The sequence below is a fragment of the Abramis brama genome, assembly GCF_963993115.1.
Source record: "Abramis brama genome assembly, chromosome: 12".
Taxonomy (NCBI): Eukaryota; Metazoa; Chordata; class Actinopteri; order Cypriniformes; family Leuciscidae; genus Abramis; species Abramis brama.
In genome coordinates, this window is record NC_139974.1 from 26,803,203 (window position 1) to 26,819,079 (window position 15,877).

The 15,877-nt window shown below is 38.2% G+C and overlaps 1 protein-coding gene across 2 annotated transcripts in view; it reads right to left on the minus strand.

Annotated features, from left to right (window-relative positions):
- Nucleotides 1–15,877, minus strand: part of slc66a2 (solute carrier family 66 member 2) — a 44,084-nt gene that overhangs the window by 18,362 nt on the left and 9,845 nt on the right. For both annotated transcript variants that reach the window (XM_084131148.1, XM_084131149.1), the window contains one exon: nt 1,865–2,081. In XM_084131148.1, coding sequence (XP_083987274.1) covers nt 1,865–2,081 — 217 coding nt within the window. The remainder of the gene's footprint in view (nt 1–1,864; nt 2,082–15,877) is intronic.

A 15,877-nucleotide genomic window follows, 5' to 3' on the forward strand; every position in this document is an offset into this window, starting at 1 on the left:
TCCATAATTTCGATATATTGTGCAGTCCTATTATTTACATACAGTTTTCTTATATCCTTCCTCTGTTTTCCCCCACAGCCAAACCTACATACACTACTGTCACCCACAAAGCAGCAAACTTCAATTTAAAAATACATAAACATAAGCATAAGCATATACAAATAACCCTGCTTGCATATACAGATACATACAACACAGACTCTATCGGCAGGTTTGCACAGATGTTTAAATACACACACGCACAGTTGCACACACACAGCAAGCAGCAACTCTCATCTTGTCAGGTTGGCATGATGCCAGTGGCAGCTCCCCGCCTGTGCCATCAAATCAGTGTGGGTGAATGCACACACACACACACACACACACACACACACACACACACACACACACACACACACACACACACACACAGAAAAACAGAGCACAGGATGGCATCTCACAGTGTGAGATGTTACCAAATACAAAAAGTCACACTGACAGGACGTGTCTTTACAGCACACACACTGCATCTCTCAAAAGGTTATGCAAGATAATACACCTCTTACACACATACAGCGCATCTTATACAATCTAACAATTACTATGAAAAATTACCTGATTACTATTTTTGTCTGATTCATTTACTCTGAGTTTTCTCAGTTTCTGCCACTGTGACTTGTTTTATAACTTAATTTGGTCTTTGTTTAATTTTGTGGTCATACAATCTATACAGAAATATATATATATTTTTTTTAATTCAATTAAAAAGTCCACTATTCCAGCTAATGTATAAGGTATCTACTGTATATCGGATTCCCGTAGCTTAGCAACAGTGTTTCATAAACCAGTTGAGCAGGAAGTCTGACTAGGAGACATCAAGGAGTGACTGTGCCGCCACGTTTCACTTCCCATGTTCCTCTGTTCAAGCACTAGAGCAGTGGAGGGTTCTGTGTTCACTCACTGGCGCAAGATGGAGTGAAAATTAAAATGTCAAAGTGTCCAGTAATGCCGTCCCATCACGCAGTCACATGATTTTTTTTTTATACGCATTGAGGAATTTATTCGGTAAATGTGTTTCCATCGTAGTTTATGCGCATGTTTTCTTATAGATAAAAAAAAAAACATAAGTTTTTTATGCATGCTTTTACAATTTATGCGCTTCTTGGCATTTCCATCCAGAAGTTTATTATGCGATATCCGAAAATGCACATAAAAATAGGTGGAAAGGGAATCCAGGTTTTCACTGTAATATGGTAGGGGCGCTGTTACGGATCTTCTGAAATAGTACAGCATATCTGGATCCAAAAACAAGTGCATAAACTGATTTGCATAAACAAGGAGGAGTGATATTGCTTGTGCACAAGTAAGCTAACATGATCATCAAACATTCAACAGATTATAATTTAAAACTAACGTTATAGCGGAATTTTTTTTCGAAAGCTAGGTGTGCTTTTTAAAGCAGAGGCTCTGTTCTTTCTTTTGATATATTTACTTTTTACATATTCATACAACAAAATATTCTGGGGGCCATAGAAGTTTCATGAATATGGTTAAAGATGTAGGCTCTGGCTGCAAACTTTGGTTAAGTAAAATCTTAAAGTATTAAAAAAAACCTGCACAATATTGTTCTGTTGGAGCATCCCAACTTTCCCAACACAGGGAAATTGTTTAAACCAAAGGAGTGAGTTTGGGGCATAATGTTCAGGAAACCATATTATTTGTTTCTTTAATTTATTAGTACTAGCGTAAAGAATGTTAAACCCAAACACCAATTCATAATAAATGTGATCTTCAGGAAGACAAACTTCTAGATTAATCTGTTAATATCACTGAAGAACCTCTGATGTACCCTTCTTTTTAGGGTAAGAACATTAGCAGAACAAACCTCATTCCTTCAGTAGATTTGTTCTGGTAGTTGCAATAAAGCTGTGGTGTTCCCAGCATGGCCTCCGTGAATACGGCAAGGAAACCCAGGCTCTCTACGAACAGAACCGAGTCCAGAAGCAGGTACGTCACGTAGGCGGCCAGCACAGTGAACGCCAGCACACACTGCAGGTAATCCACAAAATGACTCCAAAACCAGAAGTGGGTCCAGTCAAAGTCTAGAATTCAGAAAGAAAGAGAACAAGTATTAAAAAGTAATCAGTGCATGAAATACTTCAATTCGTATTGGTTGAAAGAAGTAAACTTGACAACGATAGAAGAGGTTTAGTGGAAATTTCTGGAAGTATTTTGGGAGATCATTTTGAGTTCTGAAAGGTAGTATTTTCTAAATACTCAGATCATCTTTTTCAAAAGTTTATGAAAATCTGGATTTCCCCCCTGAAATTTTTACCAATGAATGAAATCATTTTAATGGTCTGTTTTTATCAAGTTCCTCTTTCAGCAATACGTTTTATAGAACATTTAAAACAATGGAGATGAATGATTATATTAGTATGGATGGAGGGTTGAATCAATTTCAGATCAAGTTCAGACCAGAGATCCTCTAAGACCCCCTCAAATTCGCAAAGGAAGAGCTTTTTCATGATCATCCAATACCCAGCATACAGGGAACTCAACTGGTCTCTGGCCCCAAATAATCCACTTTCAGCAATTATTTTGGCCTTTTGTTGATGGAGGTTGAACTCAAAAGCCTGCAAGTCATCTCTCTGCACATCTGCTGGTGGACGAGAAGAGCATATCTAATCAAAGCACACCGGGAGCTTCAACAACAGTTACTCTCATAAAGCGGCAATGGAAATGTCGAAGCAACAAAGTGCAAGCGGAGGCCAAAATGGAAGCATGAGGACCACAGAGACAACAAGAGTGTCATGAAAATGTCAGGGCAATCTAAAGCGAAGAGAATGACAAAAGAAAAGCACTGCTGGGTTTAGACTGGACTGAAGCAGGGGAAAAACACATATTCAGTGAATAACTGTAGGGCTGGATTAGGAAAACATGATTCCAGAAATTCATTGCTTGGTGCGCATCTCTTCGGATGCCAGCTGTGCTCACAAAACATGATGAAGAGGGGGCGGCACGGCTTAGATACAAGTGTGTTTGGGAAAACTGTTTTGGGAAAGCATTTTACATCCAAATCTCTGCCTCAGTATCTACAATCTTTGTTTACTCCATTACTCAATTAGTGTCCATTACAATCCATTACACAAGTGGTGTTCGCTAAAGTTTTTATTAACAAAGTTTGAACAAACTACTAACCCTAAAAACTTAAGCACACAGCGTAGCGATGTATACGAAGCACCATCTACACAGAGGACGCTGCCAAACCAAGCTCCTTTCTATTGATCAACATGGTGAATTCATGTGCCAAAGATCAATAAAATAGAACACAATGAAAATTCGAATAGGGAGAAATTATTGGCCACTATTGAGACTTTATATACCTTAGCAACTGCATAGCAACGCCCCGACAACCATTCAAAGCACTAGATTAGTTATCTAAAAAGAAATTCAGAGGACCAGTTACCACAATTAAATAAATGCATGGTTGCAAGTTAAAAAATTATAATTTATTGATTTGCTTAAAACTTTCAAGTCACAAAAACTATTTTTAGGTTCGTTTCCCCCCTTGGTGCGGATCTTTTGGGCAGGTGTGAATACAGCATTCGCACTCGGGTGCGGACCAAACATTCGTACCAAGACCCAGCTGAAGAGGTGGCCTCGGTCCGGTTCCAAACGAACTCTTGTACGGTGCACATAAGAGCATGCTCTCTCCGCCGGAACAGTCTTGCAGCACATCTTTGTCTTCGCAAAATCCTAATTACAACATCTTATAGATGACTGTGGCAAGAAGGACGAGGCCGAGGGCTGTGAGAGAATGGCGTGAGGCCGGTGGCGTGATTAATTGTGCCAGAAATTGCGTGAGAGCTTTGTCTGGTCTCTCTGTATTATCTCAGTGAGCTTTTATTATGATTCCCATATGCGCAGTAAGATGATTTTAGAGATTACCAATGGTTCCCTGTAGATGAGAATAGTGTGAAAGAGAGCATTTTGAAATGAAAACTCGGTTTCTGGAGTTCAAAAGAGCTTGCCAAAACAAACTTTTTGGAAAAGCTGACTTTAAGTTAACTACCATTGGTACGTGGAGATTACGTTTTAGGTAGACGTGTTACGTGGCTCTACCTCCTTTGACGTGGAAACATTTTCCAGTTCATTTCTTCTGTTCAGTCCATCTAGGTCAGACACAAATAAAAATATGAACACACTGGAGAGCTGCTTTATAATATAAATGGCAGTTGTACTTATTGAAAGCGACACTGACAATGTTTTTTCATGTTTAATACAAAGCTGCTTGCTTTAAGGCAATCTGTTGTGTATAAGTGCTATAAATAAACTTGACAAGAGCGCTTAATTGCAGAGCTGATGCAAACATATCCACACCGTCAGGGCTTGACATTAGCTTTTTTGCTCACCAGCCACTGTGGCTAGTGGTTTTCCAAAGGTTACTAGCCACTCAGCATTTTCACTGGCCACAATTTTGACATCGATACCATGGGGAAAAACTGTCATATAGATATTTTTAATGTTATTCCATAATTTGGTAGCAGGTCTATTAGGCTGCTGTCACTTTAAGACCTGATGCACGGACCCATTATGCATTATCTCTCTCAACCGTTTTCGTTCTCTTAAAACATAACTGACTGTTTACGTGAATACTTGCCGAGATCAGCATTTTGACATTATTTTGAGTGTAAAAAGAAGCGAAAAAGAACTCAATTTAGTACTTTAGGCAGCTTTATGTGCACGCACTTTGGGTGTGAGCACAAAATCTGCAGAAATGAGTCAAACTATGTGCAATGCGCGCAATCCCACACCGAAATTCAAACCCTGTAACACCAAAAATATTCATACGGCGTGACATCAAATAACAAAAGAAAACAAAAGAATCATTTTCAATCACGAGAGCACTTCACTGAATAACTTTAGTAAATTTAATAAGAATCAATGTAGTGATTCAACATTCATATAGTGAAGAAGACTATGCAGTGTTTTATTTTTTTATATTTGATTACTTGATTCAATTTCTGTATAGTATACTATTATTATTAGAAGGCTAAATTGTTTCTTTCATTTGTATCTTTTTTCTAATCTATACATATTTTATTATTTTTTATTGTTTACTGACTCTTTCAACTCACTGTTGTTCGTTGACAGTGAAACTGCTCTGAAAGAACAAATTAAGAGGTTGAGGGTCATTTTGGGGTTTTTATGAACGCACTGACAGGGGCCACAACACAAAGTTTTGCTTAGGGCCCCCAGAAGTCAAGTGCCGGCACTGAATGCAATTACATTTGACATTTTAAAGATTTTCTGTTATGTGGAATTTTTTGTGGTTACAATTGTGCTGTAAAGCAGTGCTCGTGGTTAGGATGTGGATGGCTACATTACATTGACCACATGAGCAAGGACTGTGTTAACGCCAGTGTCAAGAATAAATCGAACTTGTTCATTAATATTCATAAATAAGTTACTGTATATATAGCAGGTGCTATGCAAGCTGTTAATTTGAATGGAAATTGATCAGATTAATTGGTTCAATGAATCTGGTTTGTGTAATCAACTTAAAAAATTATGTTTAGGTCACAAATTATGTTCCTCTAACTCAATGTAGTTTGAGTAAAGGGCAGCATGGCAATAGTGAACAATAAGGAAACACACACTTGTAGGAAGCATTTAAAGAAGGCATGACTGAGTATGTGCTATGCATTGAGTATGAGGTCAGCCATATTACACTAATGAACGTGGCCGATGTGGGACTCTCAGTGAGCCGTTCGTGTCATCACAACCCACACAGAGAACAGCGTGACTGTCGAGCACAGACAGCGCATTATGATGCCAGAGATTTTCAAATGAGTAACTTTACCACTCTCTGTCATGACTTATTATCTTAACCGCTCTTCACAAGCAATTCTGGAAAATCAACTCGACATTAATTCCCATAATGCAACACTGGAAAACATTTTGAATATTTGATGCGGAGACAATGATAAATGGATAATGAGAGAGAAAGTGAGGTCAATGCTTTCCCAGTCTAAATGTGCATTACCGTAAACAAAAAAACAAATCTGATCTCCATAAAGTGTAAGAAATGACACATTCGATACTGAAAAGGATTTATAAAGCATCTCATGATTCTGAATTTATTCATTCTTTGAGAAAGTTCATGCCTGTCCGGCGAGAGAAATATTGCAAATGTTTAATCATGTTAAAAGACTTAGAACTGCACATTTTTGGACGTTCTTGCTTTAATATGAATCTCATAAAAAATGAAGCTGATGTCCAGGTCATACTTCACCCTAAAATCAAAATAAATAATATTGTAAAAAAAAAATTATATAAAAATTATATTGTAATTTTTTTTTTCACATTGTGATTTTTTTTTTAACAATTACATTTCTCATTGTGAATCTAGACCTTTAACTTAAGTATTTTTAACTTAATTATCCTAAATGATGCCACTCATTAAGATGTTATGAATGACTATGATAAAATTATTTTCTATTAAATTCAGAAAAAAGGCAGTACAACTATGAAGCGATAACAAATAATCTTTTTAAATATTTTTATTTTTTTATTTTTGTTTATTTTAGTGCTTAATTGTCATGAGAATTCTGTTAAAAAAATCCAAATGTTACAAAAAATGTTTTTTAAAGATTCAGATATGTTCTTGACAGGTTTCATGAGATTAACCTGTAAAGGTCTAAGATGGAACTGCGATTAAACCAGCAGTTATCTGAGTCGTAAAATGTTATCGTACTGGCAAACTCCCGTTTGACAACATGAGAGACGTTGATTTGGGCCTGGCAGACCGTTATCTAACTAACACACCATCAGAGGAGAATGACAGCCAGTTTATGACATTTCAAACAGATTTATTGAAGTATTGATAATTAACGACACTGACATTTGAGATGACATTTTAAAATCAGATCAATTACTGTGCTTTTGTCTGCGGCCTGACAGAGAAGACAGGTGCAGGGACTGTCTGTGTGTGAGAGAACATTTTTTAGTTCGACAGAAATATTATGAAAGACATTTTCCAACATCTCGAGAACGTGACTTGTGCGATGTTTTAATTGAATGACTGATCAAGTCTTTAATCAATGTTTTAATGCAGTGTTTCATGCAGTTCATGACAAAAGTTAACAGGAATACAGTTTGTCAACATAACTGTCCAACCAACACATCTTCAGCTTTTCTGTTTGAACAGCCATGTGTGAATATTAACTTATAAATTAAATAATTAATTTAAATTATAAATTAGAATTCTAATGAAAGAATATCAATATAATACCAAAATTTATACTTGGCTTTCAGTTAACATTATAATTATATATAATTTTTTAAACCAGAGGTTTCAAGTTATTACTTTTTGATGACAAACATATTTTGCTCTGGAATAACATGCACTGATAAATTATGCACAATAAGATCAGGCAACCTGATCTCACTGGAAAATGGAAGTATGTTATGAGGTGCCGATTTCGTATGAATTTGTATATGAATCGTCAGAAACGTACGATTATTAGAAAACAAAATTAAGCATGAAGATCCACCCCTAACCTTGCCCATAAACACATCCATCACTGGGCGTAACAGATGTACGAAAACATATTTGTTCATGCGAATTAGACAACAATTCCACAAAACATATCTTAAAGCTACACTGTGTAATATTTTAAGTTGATTTTTAGCAAAAAACACGTTGTTTCAAAATTATACGTTCTCATTAATGTGTAATCACTTCAACCAACTAATTAAGTATTCTCGTAAGTGTATAATCTGCCATTTAGAATACATACGAGCGAGTCGCTCGAATGGCGGAAGCCATGTTGCGTATCCATCTTGAAAATACATTAGACAAAGAGGGACATACAAGCTTCGCCTTTCACGTTTTTACACGCAGTGGCACCGTGACGAATGCGAGAGGGAGATTTGCTCGCGTTTGCCGGCAGATTTGAAATAATACGGCCACTGTAGGAGTTAAAACGCCTTCGGAATGGGAGGGGCTAGAAATTAATATTCAGTTGGTAGTCATATACAATTTCACCGCTAGATGGGAGTAAATCCTACACAGTGTATCTTTAATAACTTAATATGACTAAAACTTCCTTAGTTGTTGCAGTATTTGCAATACTTTGCATCAACATTATTATTGATTGATGCGTTATATCTCATCTCTGTAAGGAGCATTGACACCCTTGATGAAAACCTGATGAAAGAATCACACAATCTCACGCTGACCATTTCACACTGTCTTTTCACAGGAAGCGGCAACTCTTTTCAAAGAAAAGCCTTTGCCAGGATATTTATAGACTTCCTTCAAAATGTACCAAGCGCTCTGTGTCTGTATCATGTCTGTCACTTTCTCCAGTCTCTGCCCTAATATAAAGGAAACACACATCACATCACTGTCTCTCACCCATCAGTGGGCAATGGCATACAGTACTTGTGTATGTATGGACTTTTGGGCCTGGAAATAGCTTTCCATGTGGCAGGCATCACTGTAGGAGACAGGATCGTCTGGAACACACAGATAACAGGAGCAACCTGGAAGAAAAGAAAAACACCTACACCTGGGCTTAGATGCAAAAGGACTTCCATGATACTACCGACACGACACCAGCACATGCCAGACGCCAATCAGCAGGTCTGAGACGGCCAGTGCTGAACTCATCCGACTTCTGAGATGTGAAATACTGCAGGACACTCAAGACAATACAGTGTTGAAGTTGAATAGAAACTTGATTTTATTCATGGGGAACTGAGCAGATCAAAGTGGTGCGAAGTAAATACAAACGGGATCTATTTTGAATTCGTGTTGACTTATTAACAAAAGTTTTTTTGTTTTTGTTTTTACAAATATCCTGAAAAATAGTTTTATAAATATTATTACATTATTGTGGAGTCGAACCACATGGCATTTTACAATCGAACAACATGACGTTTTACAACGTGAACTAACATCAAAATTTTCACAATTATCCTGAATTCCATTTGCTGAATTACCATTTTATAATTATAATTACATTTTTACAGTCAAACATGACATTTTATAACTTGAACTAACTTTGAAACTAATATGAGTTTTTTTTAGGGAGTCGAACCACATGACATTACGCATTTCCTAGTTTATAAATATTGTCATATTTCTGAGTCGTCGAACCACAAGACATTTTACTACAAACAAACTAACACATGACCTTTTATGATTTTAACTAATTTTGCCAGAATTAAAATTTATTATTTTTTTTATTTTTTTAACAAATAACATACATTTCTTGTTTTACAAATATCATTACGTTTTTGGGGAGTCGCACCACATGACATTTTATAATCTTAAATATTTCTTCCTAAACTTATCTCAGTATTTTTACAAATATCATGAATTTACTTATTTTATAAATATCATGACGTTTTCGAGGAGTCGTTTGATGACATTTTACGATTAACATTTCACACCATGAACTTTTATTTCTTTTTTTTTACCATTACAAATTGAATGTATTACTATTAGTTTTTGGGGAGCCATTTTATAACAGAAGCTCATGACATTTGACAACAAGAACAAACTTTGCCTTGTCATAAAAAGGTCAAATTATCTGATATTTTAAGACACTTATTGACCTTAACACGCAGTCAAGAGGGTCTGCAGGAGTCCTTCCTATGATATCATTTTTTCTTTTTCTTCATCATAGAAGGGGTGCATTCAAGTGACTGGATGTATGAATTGCATTATGTATTTTTAAAATAACAGATCGAGAAAACAAAAATGAGTGTTTCATTGCCAGTTGTAGCTGTAATACTGTAAATAACAAAATTCTCTGAATGCAATGAAAATTGCACACATACAGTGAGGAAAATAAGTATTTGAACACCCTGCTATTTTACAAGTTCTCCCACTTGGAAATCATGGAGGGGTCTGAAATTGTCATCGTAGGTGCATGTCCACTGTGAGAGACATAATCTAAAAAAAAAAAATCCAGAAATCACAATATATGATTTTTTAACTATTTATTTGTATGATACAGCTGCAAATAAGTATTTGAACACCTGTCTATCAGCTAGAATTCTGACCCTCAAAGACCTGTTAGTCTGCCTTTAAAATGTCCACCTCCACTCCATTTATTATCCTAAATTAGATGCACCTGTTTACAATCCACCCCATACAATCAGTAAGAATCCAACTACTAACATGGCCAAGACCAAAGAGCTGTCCAAAGACACTAGAGACAAAATTGTACACCTCCACAAGGCTGGAAAGGGCTACGGGGAAATTGCCAAGCAGCTTGGTGAAAAAAGGTCCACTGTTGGAGCAATCATTAGAAAATGGAAGAAGCTAAACATGACTGTCAATCTCCCTCGGACTGGGGCTCCATGCAAGATCTCACCTCGTGGGGTCTCAATGATCCTAAGAAAGGTGAGAAATCAGCCCAGAACTACACGGGAGGAGCTGGTCAATGACCTGAAAAGAGCTGGGACCAAGCATGGGGGTGGTAGCATCATGCTTTGGGGGTGTTTTTCTGCACATGGGACAGGGCGACTGCACTGTATTAAGGAGAGTATGACCGGGGCCATGTATTGCGAGATTTTGGGGAACAACCTCCTTCCCTCAGTTAGAGCATTGAAGATGGGTCGAGGCTGGGTCTTCCAACATGACAATGACCCGAAGCACACAGCCAGGATAACCAAGGAGTGGCTCTGTAAGAAGCATATCAAGGTTCCGGCGTGACCTAGCCAGTCTCCAGACCTAAACCCAATAGAGAATCTTTGGAGGGAGCTCAAACTCTGTGTTTCTCAGCGACAGCCCAGAAACCTGACTGATCTAGAGAAGATCTGTGTGGAGGAGTGGGCCAAAATCCCTCCTGCAGTGTGTGCAAACCTGGTGAAAAACTACAGGAAACGTTTGACCTCTGTAATTGCAAACAAAGGCTACTGTACCAAATATTAACATTGATTTTCTCAGGTGTTCAAATACTTATTTGCAGCTGTATCATACAAATAAATAGTTAAAAAATCATACATTGTGATTTCTGGATTTTTTTTTTTAGATTATGTCTCTCACAGTGGACATGCACCTACGATGACAATTTCAGACCCCTCCATGATTTCTAAGTGGGAGAACTTGCAAAATAGCAGGGTGTTCAAATACTTATTTTCCTCACTGTATATATATGGCCTCTGTGTGTGTGTGTGTGTGTGTGCGCGCACAGGGCTCAGGTAAAGGGCCCTTTAACGCTGTAGGCTGTGCGTGTGGAGAGGGCTGGATCAAAGCGCCAGTTGTGCGTGCCACACTGTATCGTGCCTATTGAGCGTTATGCCACTGCTTTACCCCGCTGTGCATGTGCGTATCGCTTCTGCCAGCGGGGCAGTGTGTGGGAATAGACTGCCACGGTTTTTAAACAGCAACCCCACCAAGCTCGTCCTCCATTTCATCTCACCCCCACAGTCCTATATGCACAATGACAACTGCAAAACACAGATACTATACAGCAAACATAGGAGAACGCTGAAAATATGCTGTGAAATTTCTGCCACTCTTTCAATGTATTCTTGGGCAAGCTGGCCAAATAAACGACTATTTAGAGCAACTAAGCACCAACAGCTGTCAAGACATGGCTATAGAGTTGTTAAGAACTTAAGATGCTGCTATGTGGTTTCTAAGGTGTTCTGAGAGGTTTCAAGCATGTTGCTATGCTGTTATCTGTAGTTGCCCACCTACAAGTCTCTATGATATTCTGGTTTCTATACATATAGCTCAGGTCCCTTCTTCAAATGTAAGTTTATGGGATTTTAAACTCAGTTTATGCACAGATTTCTTGCTAAGTTTGTTGAATATATGGCAATAACAGCACACCTCTTCTCAACAAGTCGCATGATTTGATGTATTATTCATCTTGACAGCACAAATGGGGTGAATTGCATGCAAAGTTTAATACTTGTTCAAATGCCTAACTCTAGGTATGAGCGATACTGACGTTTTCCTTAGTAAACACCACAGTATCTTTCAAAAGTTTGAAGTCAAACTTTTTTGTGTGTGTGTGAAAGAAATCAATACTTTAATTCAGAAAGGACACATTTGTGTTTTCCAAAAAAAAAAAAAAAATTAAGCAGCAATAAGGATATAAGTAATGTTTTTGAGCAGCAAATCAACATTACAATGATTTCTGAAGGATCATGTGACACTGAAGAACGGAGTAATGGCTGCTGAAAATTCAGCTTTGCCATCACAGGAATAAATTACATTATACACTCACCTAAAGGATTATTAGGAACACCATACTAATACTGTGTTTGACCCCCTTTCGCCTTCAGAACTGCCTTAATTCTACGTGGCATTGATTCAACAAGGTGCTGAAAGCATTCTTTAGAAATGTTGGCCCATATTGATAGGATAGCATCTTGCAGTTGATGGAGATTTGTGGGATGCACATCCAGGGCACGAAGCTCCCGTTCCACCACATCCCAAAGATGCTCTATTGGGTTGAGATCTGGTGACTGTGGGGGCCATTTTAGTACAGTGAACTCATTTGAAATGATTCGAGCTTTGTGACATGGTGCATTATCCTGCTGGAAGTAGCCATCAGAGGATGGGTACATGGTGGTCATAAAGGGATGGACATGGTCAGAAACAATGCTCAGGTAGGCCGTGGCATTTAAACGATGACCAATTGGCACTAAGGGGCCTAAAGTGTGCAAAGAAAACATCCCCCACACCATTACACCACCACCACCAGCCTGCACAGTGGTAACAAGGCATGATGGATCCATGTTCTCATTCTGTTTACGCCAAATTCTGACTCTACCATCTGAATGTCTCTACAGAAATTGAGACTCATCAGACCAGGCAACATTTTTCCAGTCTTTAACTGTCCAATTTTGGTGAGCTCGTGCAAATTGTAGCCTCTTTTTCCTATTTGTAGTGGAGATGAGTGGTACCCGGTGGGGTCTTCTGCTGTTGTAGCCCATCCGCCTCAAGGTTGTGCGTGTTGTGGCTTCACAAATGCTTTGCTGCATACCTCGGTTGTAACGAGTGGTTATTTCAGTCAAAGTTGCTCTTCTATCAGCTTGAATCAGTCGGCCCATTCTCCTCTGACCTCTAGCATCAACAAGGCATTTTCGCCCACAGGACTGCCGCATACTGGATGTTTTTCCCTTTTCACACCATTCTTTGTAAACCCTAGAAATGGTTGTGCGTGAAAATCCCAGTAACTGAGCAGATTGTGAAATACTCAGACCGGCCCGTCTGGCACCAACAACCATGTCACGCTCAAAATTGCTTAAATCACCTTTCTTTCCCATTCTGACATTCAGTTTGGAGTTCAGGAGATTGTCTTGACCAGGACCACACCCCTAAATGCATTGAAGCAACTGCCATGTGATTGGTTGATTAGATAATTGCATTAATGAGAAATTGAACAGGTGTTCCTAATAATCCTTTAGGTGAGTGTATATTACAATAGAAAACAGTTTAAATTGTAATAATATTTCACAATATTACTGTTATTACTGTATTTAAAAATAAATAAATGTAGCTTTAATGACCATAAGAAACTTTGTTAAAAAAAAAAAAAAAAATCTTTCTAACCCCAAACTTTTGAATGACAATGTAAATTGTATGGGAATGTAGGACGCCAGTGGTCACCAGTCAAACTTACATGATGGCACATGACTATTTATCTTCATAAGCATTACACACAAAAATCTTTCTACATGGGTTTCCAAATGGAACGAATAACCTCTTTTCCTCTAAAACCTTAATTTTCCTCAGGGTCTGTCCTTCTTTTCTTGCTGTCTTCCCCTAGGCCTACTATATGAAGTTTCACTCTGTCCATTTATAAATGAATAAAAAAAAATGGTATTCAGGCCAGGGGCCGAGAATGATTGACGTACAACAGAGTGGCACTATTATTTGTCCGTTGCTTCTTTCAGCACAGCTTCAGCCCACATGCCAAGAGAAATCTGTCAGTCCCCTGCTCTAATTACAGCTAAGTGAATAGAAAAGATGTGTCAAAGAGGCCTTTGGATGCTTAAATGAATGACAGATCTGGTTCTGAAGGGTGCGCTGGTCTTCATCCAAATCCACACAATCTGTTCAATCGCTACTCTATCCAGTATATGCTGCTCAATCTGCAGAACTGTCGACTGACTGTAGCTAACGGCAGTCACCATCAAATGCTGGATTAAGATGTTATCAGGCTTGTATAGCCAGACTGAATTCACTTACCAGAACAGGAAACAAGCAATTTGTCTTGTTGTAACAGCATTTACAGTTTGATACAGTGATTTTCTTGTGCTTTGTGTTGTAAATATGTTTTGGTAATTTGTCAGCATTGATAATACACGTAATTAGGGACGTCCTGAACCGATCTCAAGCATTTTTTAACTGACCGGTATCGGCTATCATTAGCCCGATCCTTTATTTTTTGTCAGCTGTCACGCAGGTGCCGAGCAGTAGGTGGCGATATGCACCTTCAAGTGGGTTTGCTAACCGCCATTAAAAGGAAAAGCAGCAGCTCAAATGTCCATGCGTGACATGCGAGAACCAAAATGCATGCATGCTCGAGCTTCTGTGTTTAGCATATTTGATGTGCATTTTTCTAATGCAACCCTCGAAAGTCTGTTTATTTTGATCTGCCGTCAGACGTCGTTGCCATAATGCGTTGGTTTCAGACATGACTGAGAAACTTGCATTCTGACACTGCGAGCCATGTTTTTTTTAACCTGATCTCAACGTTTTTCTTTTAGTTGTTATTATTCTACTTACTGTATATATACAATACAAGAAGTTTATATTAGTAGTCCCATATTCATAATTGTGACCACACAGTCTACCATTGTAACAGATGTTTACATCTACCAAAGTCTTAAAGGGGTGGTTCAGGATTTTCGACATCGGACCTCATTTTCAAGTGAGCCTGGTTGTTATTCATCAGTGGAGACAATTTTCAAAAAAATTAATCCAGTCCTTACTTTTGGATAGTTCGCCTATGCTAGGCTAGCGCGAGTCAACGGTGCACGTTAGCCTGCCATTAAAAACAGTTTTACCCACTCCACAGTACACCAGAAGCAAATAAATTATAACGCCAGACTATCGATGTAAATGTCTATTGAGAGAATAATGTTAGAAATCAAACTACCCTTTCATCACACTGCATTAGTTATAATGTGTTCCCTGTATTTATACGCAGTCTACAGTAGCGGCGGAGTTGTATTTGGTTACCTAGGAAACCGAGAGAGCCGGTCCACATAAAAAAAAATCACGCAAGTGTATTTACCTGCCACGGTCACTCATCAAACAGTACTTTGATTTCTAACATTATTCTCAATAGACATTTACATCGATAGTCTTGCGTTATAATTTATTTGCTTCTGGTGTACTGTGGAGTGGGTAAAACTGTTTTTAATGGCAGGCTAACGTGCACCGTTGACTCGCGCTAGCCTAGCATAGGCGAACTATCCAAAAGTAAGGACTGGATTAATTTTTTTGAAAACTGTCTCCACTGATGAATAACAACCAGGCTCACTTGAAAATGAGGTCCGATGTCGAAAATCCTGAACCACCCCTTTAAAGGAGCAGTATGTAAGATTGTGGCCAAAACTGGTACTGCAATCACTTTCAAATTACTGTAGAGCGGTGTCCGTTCAGGGCCATTTTATGATTAATTGAAATACATTTCTTACATACAGCTCCTTTAAATATAGAGGTTGTGAAACTGATTTTCTGTTGTGATTGTCAAAAATGTCATCATACCTCATTCATGCTGCATCAAAAATTGCCATAGTAACTCATTGTTCAGGGAAAAACTGGACCATGTAATAAGTTTTTTCACCTTTTCTACATGTAAAAACACTAAGGGAAGCAGGTTGAGGGGTGATGAGAAGACGCCAGATA